A 24,380-nucleotide genomic window follows, 5' to 3' on the forward strand; every position below is an offset into this window, starting at 1 on the left:
AATCATCTGCTGTGATGACAGATCCTACTTCTCAGGTCTGTTTTTCTTTCCTTGTTTTTAGGCTCCTAGTTTCTTCTTTAAGAGTCTGAGAAGAGAAATGGGATTCAACTCAATGACTGAACTTCTACAGTTCGCCAACGCCTTGGAGAAGCTGAACATCTGAGTTAACAAAAGAAGAACAAGCCCTGCGCGTGTATCTCACTGACTTCCTCTTTTTCTTGTGTGTTTTCTTCTGTGATAAATTAAGTGGGGCAGGATTCAAGTCTATGGAGGTGTATGAAAGGTGAATGCCCTACAGTTTGTCGAAAGAATGTTCCGTATTAGGCCAACCATAACTTATCATCTCCTAGGATCGTTCACAAATGCATGAGAGAAATCTGTTATTTAGGTTACAAGTCATATAGTGCCTTTCATTAGTACTACAGGGAGTACAAACAGTGCAACACAATTTACAGTTCAAATACACAATGTTTGAGCAGCTCTCATACTGGTGAGACAATGCTGGAAGGAAAACAAAACACAAGCTGAAAGACGACCCCACTTGGATGGCATCCATTCGGGTCACACCTAAGTCTTCCAATAGTGCAGTTCTAATTTGTGTGATTCCAACCCTACAGTAGGAAATGTAGCTTTCATTAATTTGGAAGAGTTTGCAAATGGTAATGAGTTTACTCTCTCTTATAAAAGTTGGGAAGAGGGCACTCACTAGAAGGGTCCACACACAAAAGAGACCCATCTTGAGCTGGCAAGACCTAAGGAGGGGATTCTCAAGTTCTGTGCTATGGTGGTCACTGTGGTTACACTACAGTGTAACAGAAACAAAGCTATACCAGCAAACCCCACCAAAGAACCCTCTCAGCTGCAACAAGATGATTACCATTTTGACACTACAACATACCGGACCATTTTCTAAACCCACTTAATCCTGAGTAAGGTCGGGGAAGGGGGGGTAGTGGTGGGGGCTGGAGTCTATTCCAGCAAGCATAGGGCGTAGGAACAGGGTGAACACATTCACACACACTCACACTGAAGCAGATGGCCTGCTAGTAGTTCGGGACTGACTGGGCCCAAGGGTATATTCCAGTAAAGGGTATTAGCAGCCTTAAAAAAATACAAAAAACTGGACTCTGCTTCAGTCCATACCATAAACGCGGCTCTTCCAAAAAAAGAAAAATTCTCAGGAGCTGTTTTTGGTTCACAGGGGTCTCAAACTGCTCCTTAAAAGCAACTAACTGCTCAGCCTATGTCTGGTGCACTTTGCACACATTAACCCTACCTTACAAGTCTCCACAATCGATCAGAAAAACTCCACTTCTTGTGAGAAGCCTCTCACTGCAGAGATCGTAACTCCGCCTGTGTATGTAGACGCCCCTCTGAGCTCTGCACCACGCCCCCCTGAGCTATGTCTCCGCCCCATCCCGCCTTCTGTAGAGAAGGCTACTTGTACCACTTGTGGCCAAAATTGTATTTCTACTTGTCTCCTCCATTCTCCCATACGGCTTGCTTTCACACCGGGAGACACCATTTTAGTCCGGCAGGGGAAACTGCACACCTCAAACAAACATTAAAGCATCAACAAACAAAATAAACATAATCGATCACTACCCAACATAATAAAAACATATTTTATTACAGATTGAGGTTATTAAGAAAGAAACAAGATAAATGCTACCATGTTTATCCATTGTTAAGCAAATGGGTCTCCCCTATGGCTGTCTTTCTGGATTCCCAGACAGCCGCAACAGCACTTGGCCTCAGCGCCAGTTTTAAAATACCGGCCCATACTATGGGCCCCATAGATGTATATTACACGCGAGATCCGTAGTCAAAACCAATGACGGAACGCCCAAAAATACAGAGACAACCTGCCGGTATGTTCAAAACCCTGTTGAATAATGTTGGCAATTATTTATTGCTGCTCGCGTTAATACTTACGGAGTGTGTTACAGCTCTCTGTCCGGTTGCATTGTGCTGCAATTGGCGTCCTGGCGTGGCTATAGCGACACACACACTGGGGCCGATTAAGCGCCACCAATCCACCTAACCTGCATGTCTTTGAACTGTGGGAGGAAACCCTCGCGAACACAGGGAGTACATGAAGAGTCCATGCTAGGAGGACTAGGACCCCTGAACCCGTTACTGTGAGTGCCACCCGGCGTTCAGCTGAAAGGCTGTATCTATCCATGTCCGCTCTAAAGGAAATACACATGAAGTATGCATAGAGCCAAACTGTGGTGGGACATAACTCAAAAAATACACTGTGAACCTGGGGCTGCATTCCTGTATGTGCCTGACCTTACTGCCATCTCTAAAGTAATCAAATGTTTTTTAACAACTGGGAGGGTATTGAAGTTTTGTGGGAAATCCATTGTCCTATTGCTAACAGTACATGCTGCTGGGAAATCAAGGGATAAGTCAGTCAATCAGTATTATCTATAGCACTGTACACAGTGGACAGTTTTTGCAAGCTTTTTACAACATAGTCAGTTTTTATTTCAAGATTTTAATAATGAAACCTTTCTCGATGCTTGGAAATATTACATTGTCAAATCCGATTCAGGCTACTGGTCACCATCAATAAGTCTCAGTTATAAGCTAACATTGAATTCACCATACCCCCGTGACCCTGTGTTAGGATATAGCGGGTTGGATAATGGATGGATGGATAACAAGGTGCTTTACATTGCAAACAAGGAAGCGTTTCAATAATGAGCAGAAGGCGGTGCACTGCAGGGCTGACTCACATAGACCTTTACATTCTCACTCCGCCAAATGTAGAATTGCCAATTATGACAACACGCCACACATTCAGTAACCAGTTGTGGGATTTGAACACCACTGTGCCACCCTGCTAGAAATATGTTAGTCTTTACTTTAGTGGAAAGGGATGCCTTCCATAGTGAGCATCATCAGAAAATGCCTTTCAATGCAGTCTTTGTTTCATGTAGTGCCATTCAGAAAGGGCACTGTCAAGGCGATTCATCTGGTTCGCTCTTTATTTTATATAAAGCCATACTTAGTCATCCACATTACAAAGCACTATATTTGTCTTAAACTTATATAGCATCTTTCATAAAAACAACATTTCTGGTAGAGCATGCATTAAGACAAAGCCATAAACAAATCCTACACTCTTAAAAATACTGGCACTTTATGGTTCTTTACTGGGTTGGGTGTGTACTTCATAACTCCATTGCTTGACTGAGCACCATTTCATTTTGGGACGGATTCTTTGCTTATGAAATTAGTTCTTTGTTATTTGCAGAGAAAAAAAAATATTTAATGTTTGGTGGGCTACAGGACACAAAATGATTAAGTAAACCTGGACGTAGCCCGTGTATGCAGTGAGAGTTCTTTTAGAATCCCAACCCGTTGGTATTTCACAAATGTGACGCCATCTATTTGTGTTTTTTTCCTGTATGGAGGCTGCTACAGATCTAAATAAATTTAAGGTTCTTTCAGAAACATACATGTTGGATGGGACTTTTAGGAACCAAAAATGGTTCCCCTATGGTATCGCTCTGGCACCTTTATTTTTAAGAGTGTATGGTACCATACTTATTAAGCCACATCATTTGACTTTACTTTATTACACAACCTGTACAGTGAGCATCTACACGGAAATGATTTTTTATATGAAGCACAATCTGTTGATTTATTTATCAGAGCAACTTTCTTACTGAGCATTGTCTTCAGAAATTGCATACATTTTTATATTTTGTACAAGTAAGCACTTAGCAAATAGTACCACTCCGATTTTGACAAAGCTGTTTTTCATTTTATACGATTACTTTCACAGTGAGCAACATCACAGCATTCTTCACAAATATATTTTGTTTTATATATTAGCTCTCATGAGAAGAATTGTCACAAGTTTGTATGTGATTTAATTTACTATATAGAGAGCAGCGGGTTTTACAGTATAATCAACACTATCATAATGCACTGTTTTTATTACTGCATATGCATTTCATAGCAGAAGCTCACAGAAGTGCTGAGTAAAGCATTAATAATATTTTCAGGCTCACTTCGTCCAATTATGCGTTGGGGGCCAGCAGCAGGAACCAATCCTGGAGAGGGTGACAGAGTGAAAAGACCCACTAGGAGCCACTTAAGAGTCACCCAATTCTTTATGGAGAAAGTGCAAGTGCCACACAGACAAGAGCCAGGGGCAGGATTTGAACCCGGGCCGGTTTAGTGAGGCAGCAGCACTAACTGCTGGGCCACAATGTTACCCACTCCAGGTAAATGAGTCAAGAGTACTTCCATGCAATGTTTTACAAGTCAGTTTTTATTATTCCATATATTATGTTAAAACACGTTAAAAGTCATTCATTCTTTATTTTACATGCTATACCACTTTAACAAAGCTCCACAGGAGTCCATCTTTAATCGAAACGGTGGGCTTCATGTTAAGCACTATCACAAAGGTGAACACAGGCCAGTTTTATTTTTGTATGGTCTCCTCTCCACAGTCAGTACTGTTCATTTAAAAAATCCATATAATACTAACAACAGCTACCATCATCTCTCTCAAAGCTTCATAAATATTATTCTTTATTGTCCATAGAGTGTTGGCCAGACACGCAAGTAAGAATTTCACTGTAATTTTTGCACGGGACAATACTACTACTATTACTATTATCACTATAATAAAGCATGGCACAAATGAATCTTTATTCTATAAATCATCTTCATTATCAAGCATTTAGTGTGAAACAAGTCAATCTTTAATCTATGGGGTATTTTTGTGAAGCTCTGTGTGAGTTATTCTTTATCTTACATCTTTTATCTCAGATGGAGTGTTAAATAGCTTGTACTTTGCTTAACTGCTGTGTCCTTTTTAACACTGGATGCGACCCACACCTGTTACATGGCGGTGTAAATGTGTTACTAATGCTGCTTTGCTGTAAGGAGACTGTGGAAGATTGTGGGTTCGCTTCCCGGTTCCTCCCTGTGTGGATAGCGCTTTGAGTACTGAGAAAAACGCTATATAAATGTAATGAATTATTATTATTATTATTATTATTAATGGCAAGTATAAGCTGGATTCAATAGAGTACAAAAATGAAATGAATATATTTAAAGAAAATAACACAAAAATGGAAACATAGGACAGCTGCTGTATTCAACAAAGTGTACATAAAGTGAACTGAGTAATAAGAATCAAATGAGTGAAAACAGAATGTACGTCAGCTTCTGTGTGTGAAAATTGGGCGAAAATCTTTAAATGGGATCAAACCTTCAGTATATTAGTGACGAGACATTCGTTAATGTTCTTCAAGAGCATATTACCTCCTTCATCAGGCCATATAAACAAATCACTAAGAAAACAGAGAGAGTGCGATACAGAGAAAAAACAAAGGGGACAGCTTAGCCATTAGCCAAGCAAACAAGCTTGATGGACTGAATGGTCTCGTTTCATTTGTCCAATTTTATAAAGGCCTGTTGTATGAATGTTCAGTTTCACAAAAAAGGATTCCACTGTAATAGATTAATAAATGGAAAGGGATATGAAGCTAAACAGGAAAAGAGCAGAGATAAAATAATTACATTAAATAAATTCTTTTAAAAAAATTTAACAAAGGCCAAAATGAAAGAATTAGTAAGACTTGATCCAGTTTTTAATTTTTTTTTACATTTTATTTTAAGAAAATAACATTGCATACAATCAAGTCAAACTTAGACAATAAATTACTTCATAGTCAAACTAGAAAACATCAGAAAGTTAAATGGAAAAGGATATGAAGCTAGACAGGAAAAGAGAAAAGAAAATGATTATATCAAAAAGATTCTTTTAAAAAAATTAACAAAGGCCAAAGTGAAAAAATTGGTAAGGCTTGATCCAGTTTTTTTAATTTTAAGAAAATAACATTGCATAAGTTGAACTTAAACAATAAATTACTTCATAGTCAAACTAGAAAACAAAAGAAAAAAAAAACACCAGAAAGTTAAAATTAAATGGAAAGGGCCATAAAGTTAAACAGGAAAAGAGATAAAATCATTACATTAAATACATTTTTTAAAGTTTTTTAACAAAAGTCAAAGTGAATGAATTGGTAAGGCTCGATCCTGTTTTATAGATTTTTTTTCATAACATTGCTTACAATCAAGTTGAAGTTATACAATAAATTACTTTATAGTCAAACTAGAAAACATCAGAAAGTTAAATGGAAAGGGATGTGAAGGTAGACAGGAAAAAAGAAAAGATAAAATGATTACATTAAACAGATTATTTTAAAAACAATTAACAAAGGCCAAAGTGAAAAATTGGTAAGGCTTGATCTTGTTTATAGATTTTTTTAATTATTTTTTTTTATACGAAGAAAATAACATTGCATATAATCCTGTCAAATTTATACAATAAATGACTTCATAGTCAAACTAGAAAACAAACGAAGAAAAAAATCAGAAAGTTAAAATTAAATGGAAAGGGATATAAAGTTAAACAGGAAAAGAGAAGAAATAAATTGATTACATTAAATAAATTCTTGAAAAAAATTTTAACAAAAGCCAAAGTGAAAGAATTCATAGGGCTTGATCCTGTTTAAATTTTCTTTTCTTTTTTTTAAGGCTTAAGGTTTCTTTATTTAGTCCTGTTTACACAAGAAAACATGAAATTTGCCTTCTCAGTTGCATCTAATAACAGACAGAATGAAATAAAACAGACAAATAGAAACAAGAAAGGTTAAGGTAAGGCAGTTAAATAATACATATTTACACCAAAAAAAAGGTTACAGGATATTTATCAAAACCTTAATCATTATCTCCAATATTTCTTATTGAAAGTTGTATGGCACTAGGAAGAAAAGAGTTTCTGGAGCGATTTGTGTGGGTTTTCAAAGCAACTATCCTTCCTGATTTACTGAACTTTAGTTCTACATGTAATGGGTGTCTGTCATCAGTTGAGATGATTTCCAGTTTCTTTAACATTGCCCTCTGACACACACACACTAGTCAATTCATCTACATCAGTCCCAGTAACTTTAGCTGCATACTTCATAATCTGCTGGAGCTTTTTTGAGTTTTGGTTTTTACTTAATTTGAAGAAAATAACATTACATACAGTCAAGTCAAACTTATACAACCAATGACTTCATAGTCAAACAAAAAAAAAATCAAAGTTAAAAAAAAGAAAGCAGAAACAAAAAGGGACAAAACCGAACAAAACAGAATTTAAAGATTTTTGCCCAATTTGCAACACAAGGATTCGAAGCCGAGGGAAATTCTCATTTTACACCACCTTTATGAAACTTGGAATGTTTTTTCAGTCATGCGTGAACTTATATGGACTGTCTTTTGTGTTTTATATCTTTATACATTTTATTCATATTTTTCTGTCTAATATGTATTTCATATCAATATTGTAGTCATCCGGGAGGAGCTCAGAGTAGAGCCACTGCTCCTCCGCATTGAGAGGAGTCAGATGAGGTGGCTCGGGCATCTGATCAGGATGCCTCCTGGACGCCTCCCTAGTGAGGTGTTCCGGGCACGTCCAACCGGGAGGAGGCCCCGTGGAGGACCCAGGACACGCTGGAGGGACTATGTCTCTCGGCTGGCCTGGGAACGCCTCAGGATTCCCCCGGAAGAGCTAGTAGAAGTGGCCGGGGAGAGGTAAGTCTGGGCATCTCTGCTCAAGCTGCTGCCCCCGCAACCCGATCTCGGATAAGCGGAAGAGGATGGATGGATGGATGTTGTGTTCTTTAATTTGACCACCTCACAATTTGCCTGTTTCCTGTTATAAACGTACTAGCTGTGTAAGCCCGTGCTGTAAAAAGCCCGGGGTCGTAGAAACTATTGAAATCATCAGAAAACAAATTGAAATGTAGAGATGTCAGGTAATTGAAAGGAACTACTCTGGGCGTCTCTTTCCTAGGAGGATTCGTTTTGTCAATGTGCTCGCCTCTGTTGTGTATCAGCAGCTAAGTGACTTTGTCTTTCTTCTGAGGTTTTGTTTTGCTGACGTGCTCACCTCACTTGTGTATTAGCGGCGGCAGGAAAAGTAAAAAGGATACAATTTTGCCGATGTGCTTGTCTCACTTCTGTATTATAGGCTAAGTGAGTGACTCTTTCATCGGAGGTTTTGTTTTGCCGATATGCTCGCCTCGCTTGTGTATACCCGGATGTGGAGCCCTTACCCCAACTCCACCTCTCACTTTCGGGCCGGACAGACACACACACACACACACACACACTTTCACACATTGACGTTTATATATAAGATGGGCATTTCAACTTATATTTGTATACATTGTAAGAAAACACAAAGAGGCCAGAAGAAGAGTTGGGGCACTGTGGTGAACCCCGTATAATGGAATGAATGAAAAGCCAAAGACAACATGAGAGCATCCTTTGAGATGGGAGTCCAGAGCTAGACTGATTCAAGATGGTGGTGTATCTGGTCTTATAGAGTTTGGCCAGGTTCAGGGAGGCAACGCGACAGAAGTGATGTCAGAAATGGTGGTGTCATCAATGTCCCATGCTTGACAGGGAGGAAGAGAAAAGTCATTACAGAACAGCACCAACCAGCGGGCAGTTACTATCACTTGAGCCCTTAAGCTGTCTCCCATAATCATGCATGTGACAACATATGTTTATTTATTTTTATATTTGTTCATTTTTGCATAACTGTAAGATTTTTATCACTTTTCATTTATTCTATTTATATTCTTCGTCTTTATTTTTTACCATTTCTGTGTGGGGTCGATGTGCTTGATCAGCCTTCTCCAAACAGCCCAGTCCTGCACCTCCATCCAAGTCAAGCCCTTTTCCTTCAGCTCTTCTTTTGCTTTATCCATCCACCTCTGTGTTATTTTCTTTTAAGTGTATTTATTTCATTTATTTAATCCTGCTTATGCTTGCCATTAGTAGTAAGTTTTCATTTGATTAACTTTACAATTTGCTTTGCTGTTATGCAAATATGTCACCACACAGACGAGATGCACCATTCTGTGTAGCAGAGTGAACTCCGGCAAGGACGTTGCCATTTCAGCGAGTGATTTATACTGTCCTAATATTTATTTTTTTTCATGAACACTGCTGCTATATTTCATATTGTCAGAGATTGTCTTCTGCTACTTTTAGGGTTGATTTCTGGAGGAGTCAGAAGCACACTCTGTCAGCATTTTTTAAACGACCTTAATTTCCTGTACTCTGGTATTATAAGATGTTTTCTCAGGGCTTTATTTGATAAATAAATTCCTGTTATCATTATTACTTGGTTTCCGGATTTACTTGTTTTTCTTTCTTTCACTGGTCTTCTAATAACATGATGGATGATTATTATACTTAAAAAATAAATGTATTAGTGTCTTAAAGTTGAAGTATAGGCATGAATATAAACTGCTCAAAAAATTAAAGGAACACTTTGAAAACACATCAGATCTCAATGGGGAAAAAAATCCTGCTGGATATCTCTACTGATATGGACTGATATGGTAATGTGTTAGGAACGAAAGGATGGCCCATCGTTTGAAGGAAATGAAAATTATCAACCTACAGAGGGCTGAATTCAAAGACACCCCAAAAATCAAAGGGAAAAAATGATGCGTCAGGCAGGCGAGTCTATTTTGCCAAAATTTCATTGCAGCAACTCCAAATCATACTCAGTAGGCCCCCACATGCCTGACAACATCCAAATGAGACTCCTCCTAGTAGGATTGATGTGCGCGCTTTGATGTTTGATGAATGGTTCGATGTGGTGAAGCAAAATGCCGACATACAGGTGCATTCGTGGTGCTTTTATATTCAAGCGTCGCATATTCCTCATTGTAATGACACGATACGTTTTAAAAGTATCAAATACCATATACTGTGCCGGAACTTCACAACAGGAACATAATGTACAGCGCTGTACTTGAGCCACAGAGAAAAAAAATTAAGGACATGGTGAAAACGTGTATTTTGTGATTAAAGTGGATATTTTGGCTTAAATCTCGAAATGTCTACTTTAACCTCGTAGTTTGCTTTATCATTAAAGCTGACCATCATAAACGTCATCAGTTTTTAATCGCTACGAGCTTCTTGGACCTGACAGCAGCGACAAGCAGCACTAGATCACCACACAGAACACATTAAATGTATGATATTCCAACTCTGCAAATTTAGAATCTTTAGATTTATACTTGATATCACTTTCATGATAAAATGCATTAAAGTACTGTATGTATGTTATATTTTACAGATAAATCGTTCATTTCATTTAAATAATGAATACTGTTAATAATTACACACATGGGGTAACATGGTGGCGTAACGGTAGCACTGCTGTCTCGCAGGGAGTCACGTCGCTGGTATTCCATGCTTGAATTCCACACTGTGCTCCAGTTTTCTTCCAAAGATATGCAGATTTGGGGATTTGGTGCCGCTAAAATGACTCCAGTGTATGTGTGTGCTTGTATTCATCTTGCGATAAGCTGATGCCCTGTCCAGGGATTGTTTCTGCCTCATGCCCAATGCTTGCTGGAATGGACACATCTGATGGATTTAAATCATTAAACATCCTTTTCAGAGATATTGCGGTAAGGTGTCATCGGAATTTAATGGGTGTTCCAGGCAATTCACAACACAGAGAAGCCGAACCTGTTCTCACCATGATGTCATCTCGCACTGCCACCTGCTGGATTCCTCCAGATTTATGTAAAGTACACGCGCAAGTATAAACTGTAAAACGCTTGCATAGCAGCAGTGTCCGCTGCAGCATGCGTCGCGTGAAGTATAAACCTAGTACTTGCGCACGTACTTTACGTAAATCTGGAGGAATCCACCAGGTGGCAGTGCAAGATATTACCACGATGAGAACAGGTTTGGCTTCGCTGTGCTGTGACTTGGCCATTAAATTCCATGAACACCTTACCGCAGTATCTCTGAAAAAGATGTTTAATGATTAAATCCATCAATCCAAGGATGTGGCCATTCCAGCTAGCATTGGGCACAAGGCAGAAACAATCTCTGGATGAAGCATCAGCTTATCGCAAGGTGAATATAAGCACACACTCACATACACTGGCGTCAGTTTAGTGTCACCAAATCTGCATATCTTTGGAAGGAAACCAGAGCACACTGTGGAAACCCAGAAGGAAAACATGTAAACTCCAGGCAGGGAATATCAGTGATGTGACTCCCTGCAAGACAGCAGCGCTACCGCTCTGCCACCGTGTCATCTCCATCCATCCTCTTCCACTTATCCAAGGTCGGGTCGCGGGGGCAGCAGCTTGAGCAGAGATGCCCAGACTTCCCTCTCCCTGGCCACTTCTTCTAGCTCTTCCGGGAGAATCCCAAGGCGTTCCCAGGCCAGCCGGGAAAGTCGCTTAGCCGCTAATACACAAGAGAGACGAGCACATTGACAAAACGAATCCTCCTAGGAAAGAGACGCCCAGAGTAGTTCCTTTCAATTACCTGACATCTCTACATTTCAATTTGTTTTCTGATGATTTCAATAGTTTCTATGACCCCGGGCTTTTTACAGCACGGGCTTACACAGCTAGTACGTTTATAACGGGAAACAGGCAAATTGTGAGGTGGTCAAATTAAAGAACACAACATCCATCCATCCATCCTCTTCCGCTTATCCGAGATCGGGTTGCGGGGGGCAGCAGCTTGAGCAGAGATGCCCAGACTTCCCTCTCTCCGGCCACTTCTTCTAGCTCTTCCGGGGGAATCCTAAGGCGTTTCCAGGCCAGCCGAGAGACATAGTCCCTCCAGCGTGTCCTGGGTCTTCCCCGGGGCCTCCTCCCGGTTGGATGTGCCTGGAACACCTCACCAGGGAGGTGTCCAGGAGGCATCCTGATCAGATGCCCGAGCCACCTCATCTGACTCCTCTCGATGCAGAGGAGCAGCGGCTCTACTCTGAGCCCCTCCCGGATGACTGAGCTTCTCACCCTATCTTTAAGGGAGAGCCCAGACACCCTGTGAAGGAAACTCATTTCAGCCGCTTGTATTCGCGATCTCGTTCTTTTGGTCACTACCCATAGCTCATGACCATAGGTGAGGGTAGGAACATAGATCGACTGGTAAATTGAGAGCTTTGCCTTATGGCTCAGCTCCTTTTTCACCATGAAAGACCGATGCAGAGCCCGCATCACTGCGGACGCCGCACCAATCCGCCTCTCGATCTCACGCTCCATTCTTCCCTCACTCGTGAACAAGACCCCGAGATACTTGAACTCCTCCACTTGAGGCAGGATCTCGCTACCAACCCTGAGAGGGCACTCCACCCTTATCCGGCTGAGGACCATGGTCTCAGATTTGGAGGTGCTGATTCCCATCCCAGCCGTGCTTCACACTCAGCTGCGAACCAATCCAGAGAGAGCTGAAGATCACGGCCTGATGAAGCAAACAGGACAACATCATCTACAAAAAGCAGTGACCCAATCCTGAGTCCACCAAACCGGACCCCCTCAACACCCTGGCTGCGCCTAGAAATTCTGTCCATAAAAGTTATGAACGGAATTGGTGACAAAGGGCAGCCCTGGCAGAGTCCAACTCTCACTGGAAACAGGTTCGACTTACTGCCAGCAAGCTCTGACACCGGTTATACAGGGACCGAACAGCCCTTATCAGGGGGTCCGGTGCCCCATACTCCCGGAGCACCCCCCACAGGATTCCCCGAGGGACACAGTCGAACGCCTTTTCCAAGTCCACAAAACACATGTAGACTGGTTGGGCGAACTCCCATGCGCCCTCCAGGACTCTGCTAAGGGTGTAGAGCTGGTCCACTGTTCCGCGACCAGGACGAAAACCACACTGTTCCTCCTGAATCCAAGGTTCGACTATCCGATGGACCCTCCTCTCCAGAACACCCGAATAGACTTTTCCAGGGAGGCTGAGGAGTGTCCATGTGTGTAATTATTAACAGTATTCATTATTTAAACGAAATTAACAATTTATCTGTAAAATGTAACATACATACATGCATTTCATCATGAAAGTGATATCAAGAATAAATCTATGGATTCTAAATGTGCAGAGTTGGAATACTGTATCATACATTTAATGTGTTCTGTGAGGCGATCTATTGCTGTTTGCCGCTGTTGTCAGATCAGGAGGAAGCCCCAGAAAAAAAGACGGCACAAAAAATGGTACGTGAGATTTTTAAATGTATCGTGTCGTTACGATCAGGAATATGCGACGCTTGAATATAAAAGCACCACGAATGCATCTGTATGTCGACATTTTGCTTCACCACATCGAACCATTCATCAAACATCGAAGTGAGCACATCGAACCTACTAGGATCTGCATAGCGTCTTTCTCGTCACATGTAGATAGTAAACAGAGACTCTGACGTCACATTCCGACTTTTATTTCACTGCGCCCCCCCGACTTTTTGCTGGTACTGCAACTCGCGCACACGTCGCGTTAATTTCTAAGGGCCTGTTCAGAGGACGCGTCAAATGAACACTGGGAATGCATGGCAGCCATGATGTGTGCGCGTATGCGTTGTGAGCGTGAAGTACTGTATAAACGAGCCCTTAGGATTTCTGTGTTGTTCATGGATGATGTAACCAATATTATGCATGTCTGCAATGTTCACTTTAATCACAATGTCAGAAATGTTTGATTTGTAATTTTAAACTGTGGAGCAGAAGGGGAAATCAAGGATAAACGTGACTTTGTCCTGAACATTATGGAAGCCACTGTAAGAAAAAAAGAGACACACAAAAAACGTCAGGCTAATTAGGCTAAGGCCCACAGTTGTCAGCCTTGTGATGGGTTGGTACTTAGGTTGGTCCTGCCTTGTTCCCAGTGCCACTGGGGGTAGATTGCAGCCCCTGAGACCCTACAACGGATTATGTAGATTTGGAAATGAATGATTGAATTTTTGCAATGGACTGGCACTCTCCCCAGGGATTTTTGCTCCCTTGTGCCCTGTGCTTGCAGGGATAGGAACCAGCCTCCAGCTTTATCCTTTAGTTTGCACAATAATATCCAACTGCAGAGCACCAGAGGTTTATGCCAGCAGATAGGGGATGGAAGTTAAGGTTAGGGAGCAGTATGGTTTGCCTGTAGGATAAATGGTTAATGTTTGGGGTTAGTATGGTTAAGGTGCTGTGGCTCTGCAGGTCGACACTTCTCTTCCAGTGTGGAAGAGGAGGTTGGGAGTATGTGCTGACAGCGTGTTGCCGCACTGGTGTGTGTTGAACCACGCAACCTATTGAACCTGTTGAAGTGTGCTTCTGCGCATGCACAGTATACATTTATTCTAAAACAACTGTCAATAAATACGTTTCTTAAATAAATAAAATAAATTAAAACAGACCCTAATAAAAATATTATTTGTCATTTAAGCAATTAGGAGCTAACGTACCGAATGCCTTAATACAATGCGTTTTCCATTTTAGTCTTTATTTTTTGTCCAGCATTGTTGTGATTGTAACCCGAACATAACTGGTATGTGCAACCTTAGAAAAAAATGTTGCCCGATGGTGAGTAATACCATAAAAATGTTATGTTGATTTCGATGTTTTCACTTTTAAACGTGTAAATATTTGCATGTGTAGCTTATTTCGACAAGGCAGCATAAATCGACAAAACACCGGCGAAGAGAACTAGCCCTAGCCCCAGAACCACCATGGATGGATAAACTGAATGAATGGCGAAAGTTTCGTTGATTAGAGATGGGAAGGTTTATCCTTATGTCAAAACTCAGACAATGTTCTGATCTTGATTAACCTTAATGTATTTGAGGAGTAAAATCTTTTTTACCAGACTAGGTGAAATTATTTACGTAGGAGAAAGCAGTCTTGAGACGGGGAGATTAGCACACCGTCAGCGCAGTTGCTCGGGAAACGGAGAGACTCCTCCAGGCGGAACCTTGTTTTAGTAGTCCTGGGAGCCCATCGGAGGTTTTAGACAACCGCACTTTACCATCGTCCGCTTGTTCAGAGAAAAAAAAAACATGGCGGATATGGAGGATTTGTTCGGCAGCGACGGTGACAGTGAAAACGAACAGAAAGGTACGCGGTATACTTTGAAAGACCGTCGATACACACGTATTTTTGTAATGCTTCGAGGCAAATCTTATTTACCTTGTGTCACTTGTGTACTGACCTAGTCAAGTTTTCTTCTGACTTTTTTTGCCGTGTGTGTTTGAGATAATTTCCCACTGTAATATTATTTCATTCTTCTTTTTTAACTTTTCATAATATCTCATCTTCCATCTCTTACTGCATCTTAATTGGTTTGGGGGTAAAGCAAGACCTGGTGTACTTCATTTTACAGTAACGGAAGACATGTACTTAATTTACAAATCTTATAAATGCTGAGGCATTTCTAAGAAGTCAAGTCAAGTCAAGTCAACTTTATTTATAAAGCACTTTACATACAGTAACCGCTGACCAACGTGCTGAACATAGGCTAAAATAAATTTTAAACAAAAACAAAATAATAAATAAATAAAATTTTCCTAAGAAGGAAAAGGCTGAATAGTTGAGCTTTAAATATTTAACGTTTTTCTTGAATGTTGCACTGTGAAATGTGTCCAACTCGTGCTGCTGTAATTCATGATTGAGGCTCTAATCAAATGTTCATTTATTTCCTAGAACGCTGGTTGTAACTTTAATTCAGCACTAAAAGTTAAAGACCACACTACTGGAGCAGTTGTACTGTGTCTGTGTTCACTATGGAAAATTAACATAAAAATGAACGTAAACATAAATGAACATTCTTAAACCCATTTAATATAATGAAGGGTTACGTGGAGCTGCAGCCTGGACCAGTAACATTGGACAGGTCACCAGTATGCCACAGGTCTCACATACAGAGGCCAGTTTAGAATCACCAGTTAACCTGACCAGCATGTGGATACTGTGCAAATTACTACATCAGAAACATTTTGACACATGCCGGCTCTTCAGTCCAACAAAGCTCACCAATCCTATCCACCTAATTCACAGGTGTCAAACTCCGGTCCTGGAGGGCCGCAGTGGCTGCAGGTTTTCATTCTATCCTTCTTCATTTGTGACATGTTTTTGCTGCTAATTAACTTCTTTTGCCTTAGTTAACCAGGGCTGTGGAGTTGGGAGCCAGAAGCCAGTTATCAGGTTACTGGAGTTGATAAAAATGTGCAGACTCTGACTACATGTGAATCCACCTTAGTAAAAGGACAAATGACTGTGTGTCCATTCAGTTGCTATTTTTTCATTCCAACAGATGGTGTGTCGCAAACATTTGGTGTAATAAAGTGCATTGTATTTGTCATTCCAGCAGGTGGTGCATCACAAACATTAATGCTGCTTTTATGAATCTCAAACCAAATGCCATTTAACAGAGACCTATACATTGCACTTGTCATTCCAACAGATGGCACATCACAAACATTTGTTATAATAAAGTACATTGCATTTGTCATTCCAACAGATGGTACATCACAAACATTAACATTGCTTTTATGAATCTCAAACCAAATATCATTTAACAGACACATATGCATTGCACTTGTCATTCCAACAGCTGGCACATCACAAACATTTGTAGTAATGCATTCTACACAGGCTCATTCCACCACAGTGTACTTAGAGCGCCTCTTGGAGGTCTTTTCTGCCCACTGCTATCAGGCAATTTGATGCTTCCACCCGATGTACTCGCTAAGCTTATTTTTATTTATTAATTTACTTATTGATTGATTGTATTAGCTGTCCCATGAGTCCCCATTCTTGTGTTTTATGTTTCTGTTGCTATACAGGTATGCCTCTAAATCTCCCCATGGGATTAATACAGTGTATCTAATATACTCTATTACTACAAATGTTTGTTATGCGCCATCTGTTGGAATGACAAATACATTGTATTTTATTACAACATGCATTTACAAATGCATTGCAGTAGCTGGTGCACTGCAAACGTTAATGCTGAGGTCTGAGTTGATCACTTAGATTTCAACCCGTCTTAGATGAGTAACACAGCTAGTTGTAATATTTGTTTTTTTTGGTGTTTTGCACATTTTATTAATCCGCAAGGGGAAAATTTCATTTCGGTGTAATGTGCTAAAATTTTCATTTTTACATATACAAATTTGATTAAACTATTTTTTTTTCCATTCTTTTACTAAAAAATAACCTTTTTTAATTAAGTTTTGTGTTATGTTTAATGCCACACAATGCTTTGCAACTTATTTAATAAATAATTAAAAAAAAGCCATCTCTACAGCCTTTAAACCCAAATTTTAACATGTGATTGTGTTAAAAGTAACCTGATGATTCATGTTGGCAGTGATGAAGTATCTTGTACCTTATATGTTGTGTGCTTTCAATCAACATGGCAAATATTTTAGTCTGATTACAAGTATAGGAGTTGGAGTTGAAGCCATGACCCTGTCCATAAAAACATCAAGTCGAGTTCTGAAGGACCCTAAAGTCCTGGGGCCTCATGTATAAACAGTGCAGATGCACAACAATGTTGCGTAAGAACGTTTTCACGTTCAAATCGCGATGTATAAAACCTAAACTTGGCGTAAAGCCACGCACATTTCCACGGTAACTCATACCCTGTCGTATGCAAGTTCTCCGCTCGGTTTTGCAGACTGGTGGCACCCAGCGTCAAAGCAGTGCTACTGTTCCTATGTGGTTACCCTTTCTTTTGTAGATCCACATCCCTGACGCAGCTTTATAAATACACTGAAATTAACCGCATATTGTTTATTAGTTTAATGCATCTGATTGTAATTAACCTGTAACAATATAATGGTCCACAGAATGGTCAAACTATTCCAAATACAACAGCTGCTTTAGCGTTGTTCCTCTCACTGCACCTTCTTCTTCTTTCAGTTGCTCCCGTTAGGGGTTGGCACAGCGGATCATCTTTTTCCATATTACTCTCACTGCACCACTCGGGAATATTTATATCACTGTATCTGAGTGTGAATCACAGCTGTACAGCAGCTGATCGGAAAGAGAATTATTGGTATTCAGCATCAAGCACGCGCTGCCTCAGCCATTCGCTATTTGAACTGCTCTCATCCGACAAACGCTTCAGAGTCTTTCCTGTACGGACCTCGCGGTTCACAAACAGTTTCATTCCAAGAACTCTAAACGCACTCAATTAGTCCATCAAGTGCTCCTTGTAGAACTCTTTGTACTTACCAGTACAATTACCTCACTTAAAACTTGCACTACAGTTATAATATTGCACAACCTGAGTCACTTTATAAAACGCGTATTTACATATGATGACAATATCATTTTTAAGATGAAATGCAGCAAAATGTTTATTATATTATACAGATAAAATTTTAACTATATTGTGCCACATCGCTAGCAAAGAGCTGGAACTTAGTTCACGAATTGTTCCTGCCTCGCGCTGTATTCTTGCTATGGCTGGTGCGACACTGGAAGGATAGATGGATAGAATAATTAAACATGTACTATGAAGATATTTCAATGTTCCTTAAATGTTTTGAAGAATCGGCGTTCTAAGCTTACAGATGGCTTAACGTCTATTACAGAGCTGATTGTGTGGCGATTGGGTATTTGGAGAAAGAAAAGTAAGGACAGAAATTGGGGGTTAGTACGTTTGAAAGAGACAGTACTTCTGTAATAAAGTATTTCATCGAAGGTCACACACGGCTCAGCAAGCATCTTGCGCGAGACATGAACAATCACTGCACCACCGTGTTCCCATGTTTAATAACATGCTTTAACTCCTATCATCATGAAAATAATATCACGTATACTTCTCAGTATTTTAATTATTCAGAGAGCTGTAATATCATAAATGTAATGGATTCTGTGTCCTGTCGGAGGAAGAGAAAACCCGGAAGCACGTAGTGATTCACACACACAGAAGATCAAATATAAAACAAAGCATTTAACACGCTAATTTAGTTACGATGGGATTTGAGAAACTAGTAAATGATTTTAAGGTGAAGTTTATGATGATCTACTTTAATGACAAAATAAACTACATGATTAAAGTGGAAATTTAGAGATTAAAGTTGACATTTCATGTTTTTTTTCACACTGTGCCTTTTTTTCTCTCTGTACCCTAATAAGCTTTCATATGACACTCAGATGGTGGGCTACGACTCGCCTTTTCACGGCGACTTTGATATCTGACAACTTCTGTTTTTTTTATTTCGGGCACTGTGTGACTTTGTGAACTTGAGCTTTCGAGTTTCTCCAACACTCTATGTCACCCAGTCAACTTCCTTTTGTTGTTTATATCACCGTTTAAACCAACAAATAATATGTTTTTCCTTGCCTCCACTTGGTATTCGCTGAAATCCTTCTATTTTCCTTCGTGCTTTTGCCATTGTCTTTTCACAGAAGGCTGAGCTTAAGGACTATTTATATTAATTTGCATATTCAAAGATGCGTAATTCTGGGAGGAGTTGGGGTGGGACAGCAGGCGCGTGCATGTGCGTTAATCTTTACACTGACCGGGATTTATGTAGCGGAAGAACGTGGAAGCTGGTGTTCGCACAGATTTATGCATCTGGATTTTTTTGTGCATAAGCACATTTCTGCTTTTGTGCTTACGTCCTGTTATAGTGCGAATTTTACGCATGGCATTATGCATGAGGTCCCTGATCTCCACCACACAATTTGGCCACTTTTTCCATGTTCTCAGTGGAAAGAAAAACTTCCTAATGTTTGTGCGAAATTTACCTGTAAGAAGTTTTCTCTCTGTTCTTGTTCAGCTCATTTTATACCAACAGCCTGGATCCACTGTACTAATTTCTCTTATTATTTTGAACAATTGGGACAATAAAATTGAAAAGGAAAATTTGGTTTGTCAACAGGTTTTACGGAGAGACTATGACATAATGTTAAAAACACATCACAAAGAACACAGCCAACAAACAGATTACCTTAAGGTTTGGAGGTAGCGATGATTGCCCTCGGTATTGCAATTGTGATCATTCATTTTAATTAATATAGCTGCGATGCTGTCATTTATGTTTCTAGCTTCATGTTATTTATTTTATGTACACACAGTTCAGAAGAACCTCAAATTCATAGTTCTTTATGAGACCATTTAAAAAATTGTTAATGCAAATTGCAAAATGCTGGATTAGTTGAAAATATTTTAATAGATAGATAGATAGATACTTTATTAATCCCAAGGGGAAATTCACATACTCCAGCAGCAGCATATATTAAATTAAATTAAACACAATATTAAAGTAAAGAGTGATAAAAATGCAAGTATAACAGTCAATAACTTTGTGTAATGTTAATGTTTACCCCCCGAGTGGAATTGAAGAGTCGCATAGTTTAAAGGAGGAACGATCTCCTCAGTCTGTCAGTGGAGCAGGATGGTAACAGTAGTCTGTTGCTGAAGCTGCTCCTCTGTCTGGAGATGATCCTGTTTAGTGGATGCAGTGGATTCTCCATGATTGACAGGAGTCTGCTCAGTGCCTGTCACTCTGCCACGGATGTCAAACTGTCCAGCTCCATGCCTACAATAGAGCCTGCTTTCCTCATCAGTTTGTCCAGGCGTGAGGCGTCCTTCTTCTTAATGCTGCCTCCCCAACTCACTACCGCGTAGAAGAGGGCGCTCGCCACAACCGTCTGATAGAACATCTGCAGCATCTTATTTCAGGTGTTGAAGGACGCCAGCCTTCTAAGGAAGTATAGTCGGTTCTGTCCTCAATTGCACAGAGCATCAGTATTGGCAGTCCAGTCCAGTTTATCATCCAGCTGCACTCCCAGGTATTTATAGGTCTGTACCTGTAAATTTTGCAGAAATTTAAAGAAGTAAAGTGTTTTTTTTTTTGTCATAGCTTTAAGTACTTTTATTTTATTCTTGGGTCCTATTTTATAGTAAGTACAGTAGACCCCCGCGAAGTCGCGGTTCAGGGTTTGCAGATTTTTTCTTAGAACCTAACTATTGTTAGTGGAAAGTGCAAATATCCTCCGCAATTTTTTATGGCTTTTTTCGTGGCAATACTGTGCTGTAGAGAGAACAGGAAGCAACCTGTGACGGAAACGCGGTTTGGGATGGTGAAAGTAGCCAATCCATGAGCGTTATTCATTTCTCCTTGCTGATGATTGACTGCTGCTTTGTGATCCGTCTCCAGCTGGGTGTCCTCGTGTTTTCCATTTTGTTATTGTTTTGTTATTTTTAAACGCACATGATGTTGTCGAACTGCTCTGCACCTTGTAAGGCTTCTGGAACTGAGCCTAAGCGCCAGAAGAAGTTTAAAACACTCCAGGAGACGGTTGATTTGCTCCGGGAACTAAAAGTTATGCTGCAGTAGCGCGCCACTATGGCATTAATGAATGCACCGTATGCTACATAAAGAAGAACGAAGCAGCGATCTGGACTACTGTATCTGTAAGTTTCTGTGATAGTGCCAAAAAGGAAAAGACAGTAAGGAATAAAAATATTGTCAGGATGGAATCTGCCTTGAGAAAGCACGGAAATTGTACCAGCAGTTCGCTACAGGCGACAATGTAGCAACTTCCTATCACAGTGTTCCTGAAACCTATAAAAAAAAGCCAGCACGAAACCCAACCAGAAGACCCATACAAAAATACAACTCCTGAAGCGCCGGAAGAAGAGGCGCCACCCGAGGAGTTTTAAATCTACTAAAGTTTTAAAGCTACTTCATCATTATCATCAATATCAGTCATCATTGGTGAGTACCCGTACATTTTACTGTTATCTATTTACTTATAACAAAGAAAATGACAGCACATACCAAAGAAAACACACTTGCATGAATTACAGTACGTATAGCGGTAACATCGGTATTTTACATTCTAGCACCGCGGGAGACATAGCAGTACAGTACTGTACAGTAGGCGGGTTTACCTTTACATTCTCTTTTTAGGTAATGTATTAAGCTGAGTTTGCAATGAAATTAAAGTGCTTTGCGGGCATACTGTATTTAGGGTTGAAACTATAAAAATAGGCATTTAAAAGGCATTTTTTAACCACATCCAAAAGTTGCAGTTTTTCACTATTCGCGGGTACTCTAGGAACGTAACCCCTGCGAATTTTGGGGGTGTACTGTAGTATATCAAATCAAATAAAAATACATGATTGTTTATTAAATATAGTGATGCACAGATATGGAAATTCTGTGCGAAACCGATTTTTTTTTTTGCCCATCTTTGCCAATACCAATAACCGATGGCCGATATTTTTTTTTTTTTTTATTTACACCAGGATGAATGTTTTAGGTATGCTGAAAATATATTATGCATTATCAACGAAACAAAAGTAGCATGTGAAACAGAGATTAACTTTTTATTAACTTGCTGAATTTTATGCTCTTCTTTGCTATATAAGCAGCCAGTACTTTATGCAGGGGTAAAAGAGCAAGATGTGGCTCATCTCTATAGAAAAAATACTCCATGTCATGTACAAAAATCTGCTTAACATACACATTCTGAGTAACTTAAGCACATCAAGACACCATGCCATTACATAACATGGCATTGGGCATATTAACAACAAAATGAATGCATATTCGTTGTGCTATAATCAGACATATATTACTTTAAGTAAGACTAAAATAAAGGGTACAATGAGGCCAGTAATCCTGGGCTTAAGTTGGCTTCTTTAAAAGTACAAATATTAGGATTTTCTTAACATAAAGAAGCTTTTCTGCCTTTTCACCAGCAAGCCTGTTTCTCTTTTCATTGACTGTATTTGACACAGCTGAAAAAAGGCGTTCGCTGTCTACACTGGTACAAACGGGCTGCATTGCTTTTCCAATACTGGAGGGCGCAGTTATTTCTGGAGGTAGGGGGCTCGCTGAGATAGTTATTCAGCTGAAAAAAAAAGTTTACAAGTGTTTACCTATATTATAATAAAAAAATAATAAATTATTAGGTTGACCAGATTTGTGGTAAAGAAAAACAGGACAACCACCTGTACCAACCACAGCCATTAATAAAAACTTGTGATGTTGAAAGCTTGATGCATAATGATTTGGGTCATATAAAGGGCATTCTTGTTGACAAGCCTGAATTATATCGGTTGGCTATATTGGTTAAAATGTACACATCTGACCGGTTTCGATGTCGTCATTTTTAATGAACATCGGCCGATAACAATACAGTTCCCGATATATCGTGCATCTCTAATTAAATATATTTGTTTTTGTAGTACAGTAAATGACTGATATTCTAATAATTACAACCCTAAATCTTTGCAGAAATTTAAAGAAAAACAAGTGTTTGTCATAGCTTTAAGTACTTTTATTTTATTCTTGGGTCCCATTTTTATAGTAAGTTTGGCTCTGTTAATTGTAGATGTGTACTGACAATTAACAATCAGTAAAGTGGACATGACACAACTCTAAAGGGCAGCAGCTACATCAGTGTTACCCACGTTTGTACATAATAGCAAATGATATCTTAAATAACCTAAACAAAAAAAAAAAAAAAAAAAAAATAGAAATTGCACCCCTGTCTAACACAAATAAATGCTTGCTTCATCTAGTAATGATTTAGCTCAAATTAGGTTATGGTTATTATTTCTGGATTGACATTAAAAACATAGAAACTAGTAAATAACCGCATGCTTAAATTAATGGAACAGGCCGATTTTAAGGAAAAAGTTGATTGGGATGAAATCAGAATCCCTTTTATTCACCAGTGTTTAATGTACAGGAATTTGACTTAGTAGATTTGGAGCTGCTTATAACAGAACACAGCATCACATACAAATAATATAAATAGTGTAAGTTAAAAAGAAAAACTTCATACAGGCTTGCAGAATAGTATAATTATAAAGGAGATGTGCAAGTGTGAGTGTGTATGCACATCATGTCATACAGTATCCATATTACTAACCGAGAATGCTAAACCGGATGATGGACGCAGGCACATCCGGCAATGGGCCGTAGCTGCAAAAAGACGTACTGCGCAGGCGCAAAAAGAGTCCGCATCCTTCAATGGGCCGTAGCTGCAAAAAGACGTACTGCGCAGGCGCAAAAAGAGTCCGCGAGGGTCGGCTGAGGAGCCGAGAAAGGCGGATAGAAGAGGGCGAGAGAGGCGGATGAGGGGCCGCGAGAGGCGGACAAGACCACAGAAAAAAGGAGTGAGCACAGGAAAAATTGAGAAATGAGGCGCAAAGAGCACCGAAAAAAGGAAACGGCACATAAAAAAGTATTCAGATGCAAGCAAAGCACGAAACACATTGCACACGAAACTAGACCCAAAAAAAAAAAAAGAGGCTCGCGCACAACAGCAAGGCACCCCCCCCCTACAGGCACCGGACGGGACATACACCAAGAGGGGGATTCAACAAGCCCATGGAACACAAAAAAAAGAACACAAAACCACCCCACAGACCCTACAAGCAAGGGACGGGACACACACAAAGAGGGGGATTCAACAAGACACAGGAACACAAAAAGAAAGAAGACGCTCGCACGACAACAATCCTCAACACCCCCCCCCCCCCCCCACACACACACACACACA

At 39.9% G+C, this 24,380-nt stretch overlaps 2 protein-coding genes and 2 long non-coding RNA genes across 4 annotated transcripts in view; 3 read left to right on the forward strand and 1 right to left on the reverse strand.

Annotated features, from left to right (window-relative positions):
* Positions 1-992, forward strand: part of LOC127526151 (uncharacterized) — a 53,235-nt gene extending 52,243 nt beyond the window's left edge. The window contains exon 14 of the mRNA XM_051920698.1: positions 62-992. Within this exon, the coding sequence (XP_051776658.1) occupies positions 62-163 (102 nt within the window). The 3' untranslated portion in view covers positions 164-992. The remainder of the gene's footprint in view (positions 1-61) is intronic.
* Positions 993-5,031: 4,039 nt separating this feature from the next.
* Positions 5,032-7,391, forward strand: LOC127526160 (uncharacterized). The gene is made up of 3 exons (XR_007933784.1): positions 5,032-5,727; positions 6,402-6,545; positions 7,026-7,391. It is a non-coding gene; the product is annotated as an uncharacterized LOC127526160 (long non-coding RNA).
* Positions 5,655-6,064, reverse strand: LOC127526172 (uncharacterized). The gene is made up of 2 exons (XR_007933796.1): positions 5,919-6,064; positions 5,655-5,710 (listed from the first exon to the last, which is right to left on the reverse strand). It is a non-coding gene; the product is annotated as an uncharacterized LOC127526172 (long non-coding RNA).
* Positions 7,392-14,843: 7,452 nt separating the features above from the next.
* Positions 14,844-24,380, forward strand: part of leo1 (LEO1 homolog, Paf1/RNA polymerase II complex component) — a 34,363-nt gene continuing 24,826 nt past the window's right edge. The window contains exon 1 of the mRNA XM_028823125.2: positions 14,844-14,957. Coding sequence (XP_028678958.1) covers positions 14,900-14,957 — 58 coding nt within the window. The 5' untranslated portion in view covers positions 14,844-14,899. The remainder of the gene's footprint in view (positions 14,958-24,380) is intronic.

This window comes from Erpetoichthys calabaricus, chromosome 17 (assembly GCF_900747795.2).
Source record: "Erpetoichthys calabaricus chromosome 17, fErpCal1.3, whole genome shotgun sequence".
Classification (NCBI taxonomy): domain Eukaryota; kingdom Metazoa; phylum Chordata; class Cladistia; order Polypteriformes; family Polypteridae; genus Erpetoichthys; species Erpetoichthys calabaricus.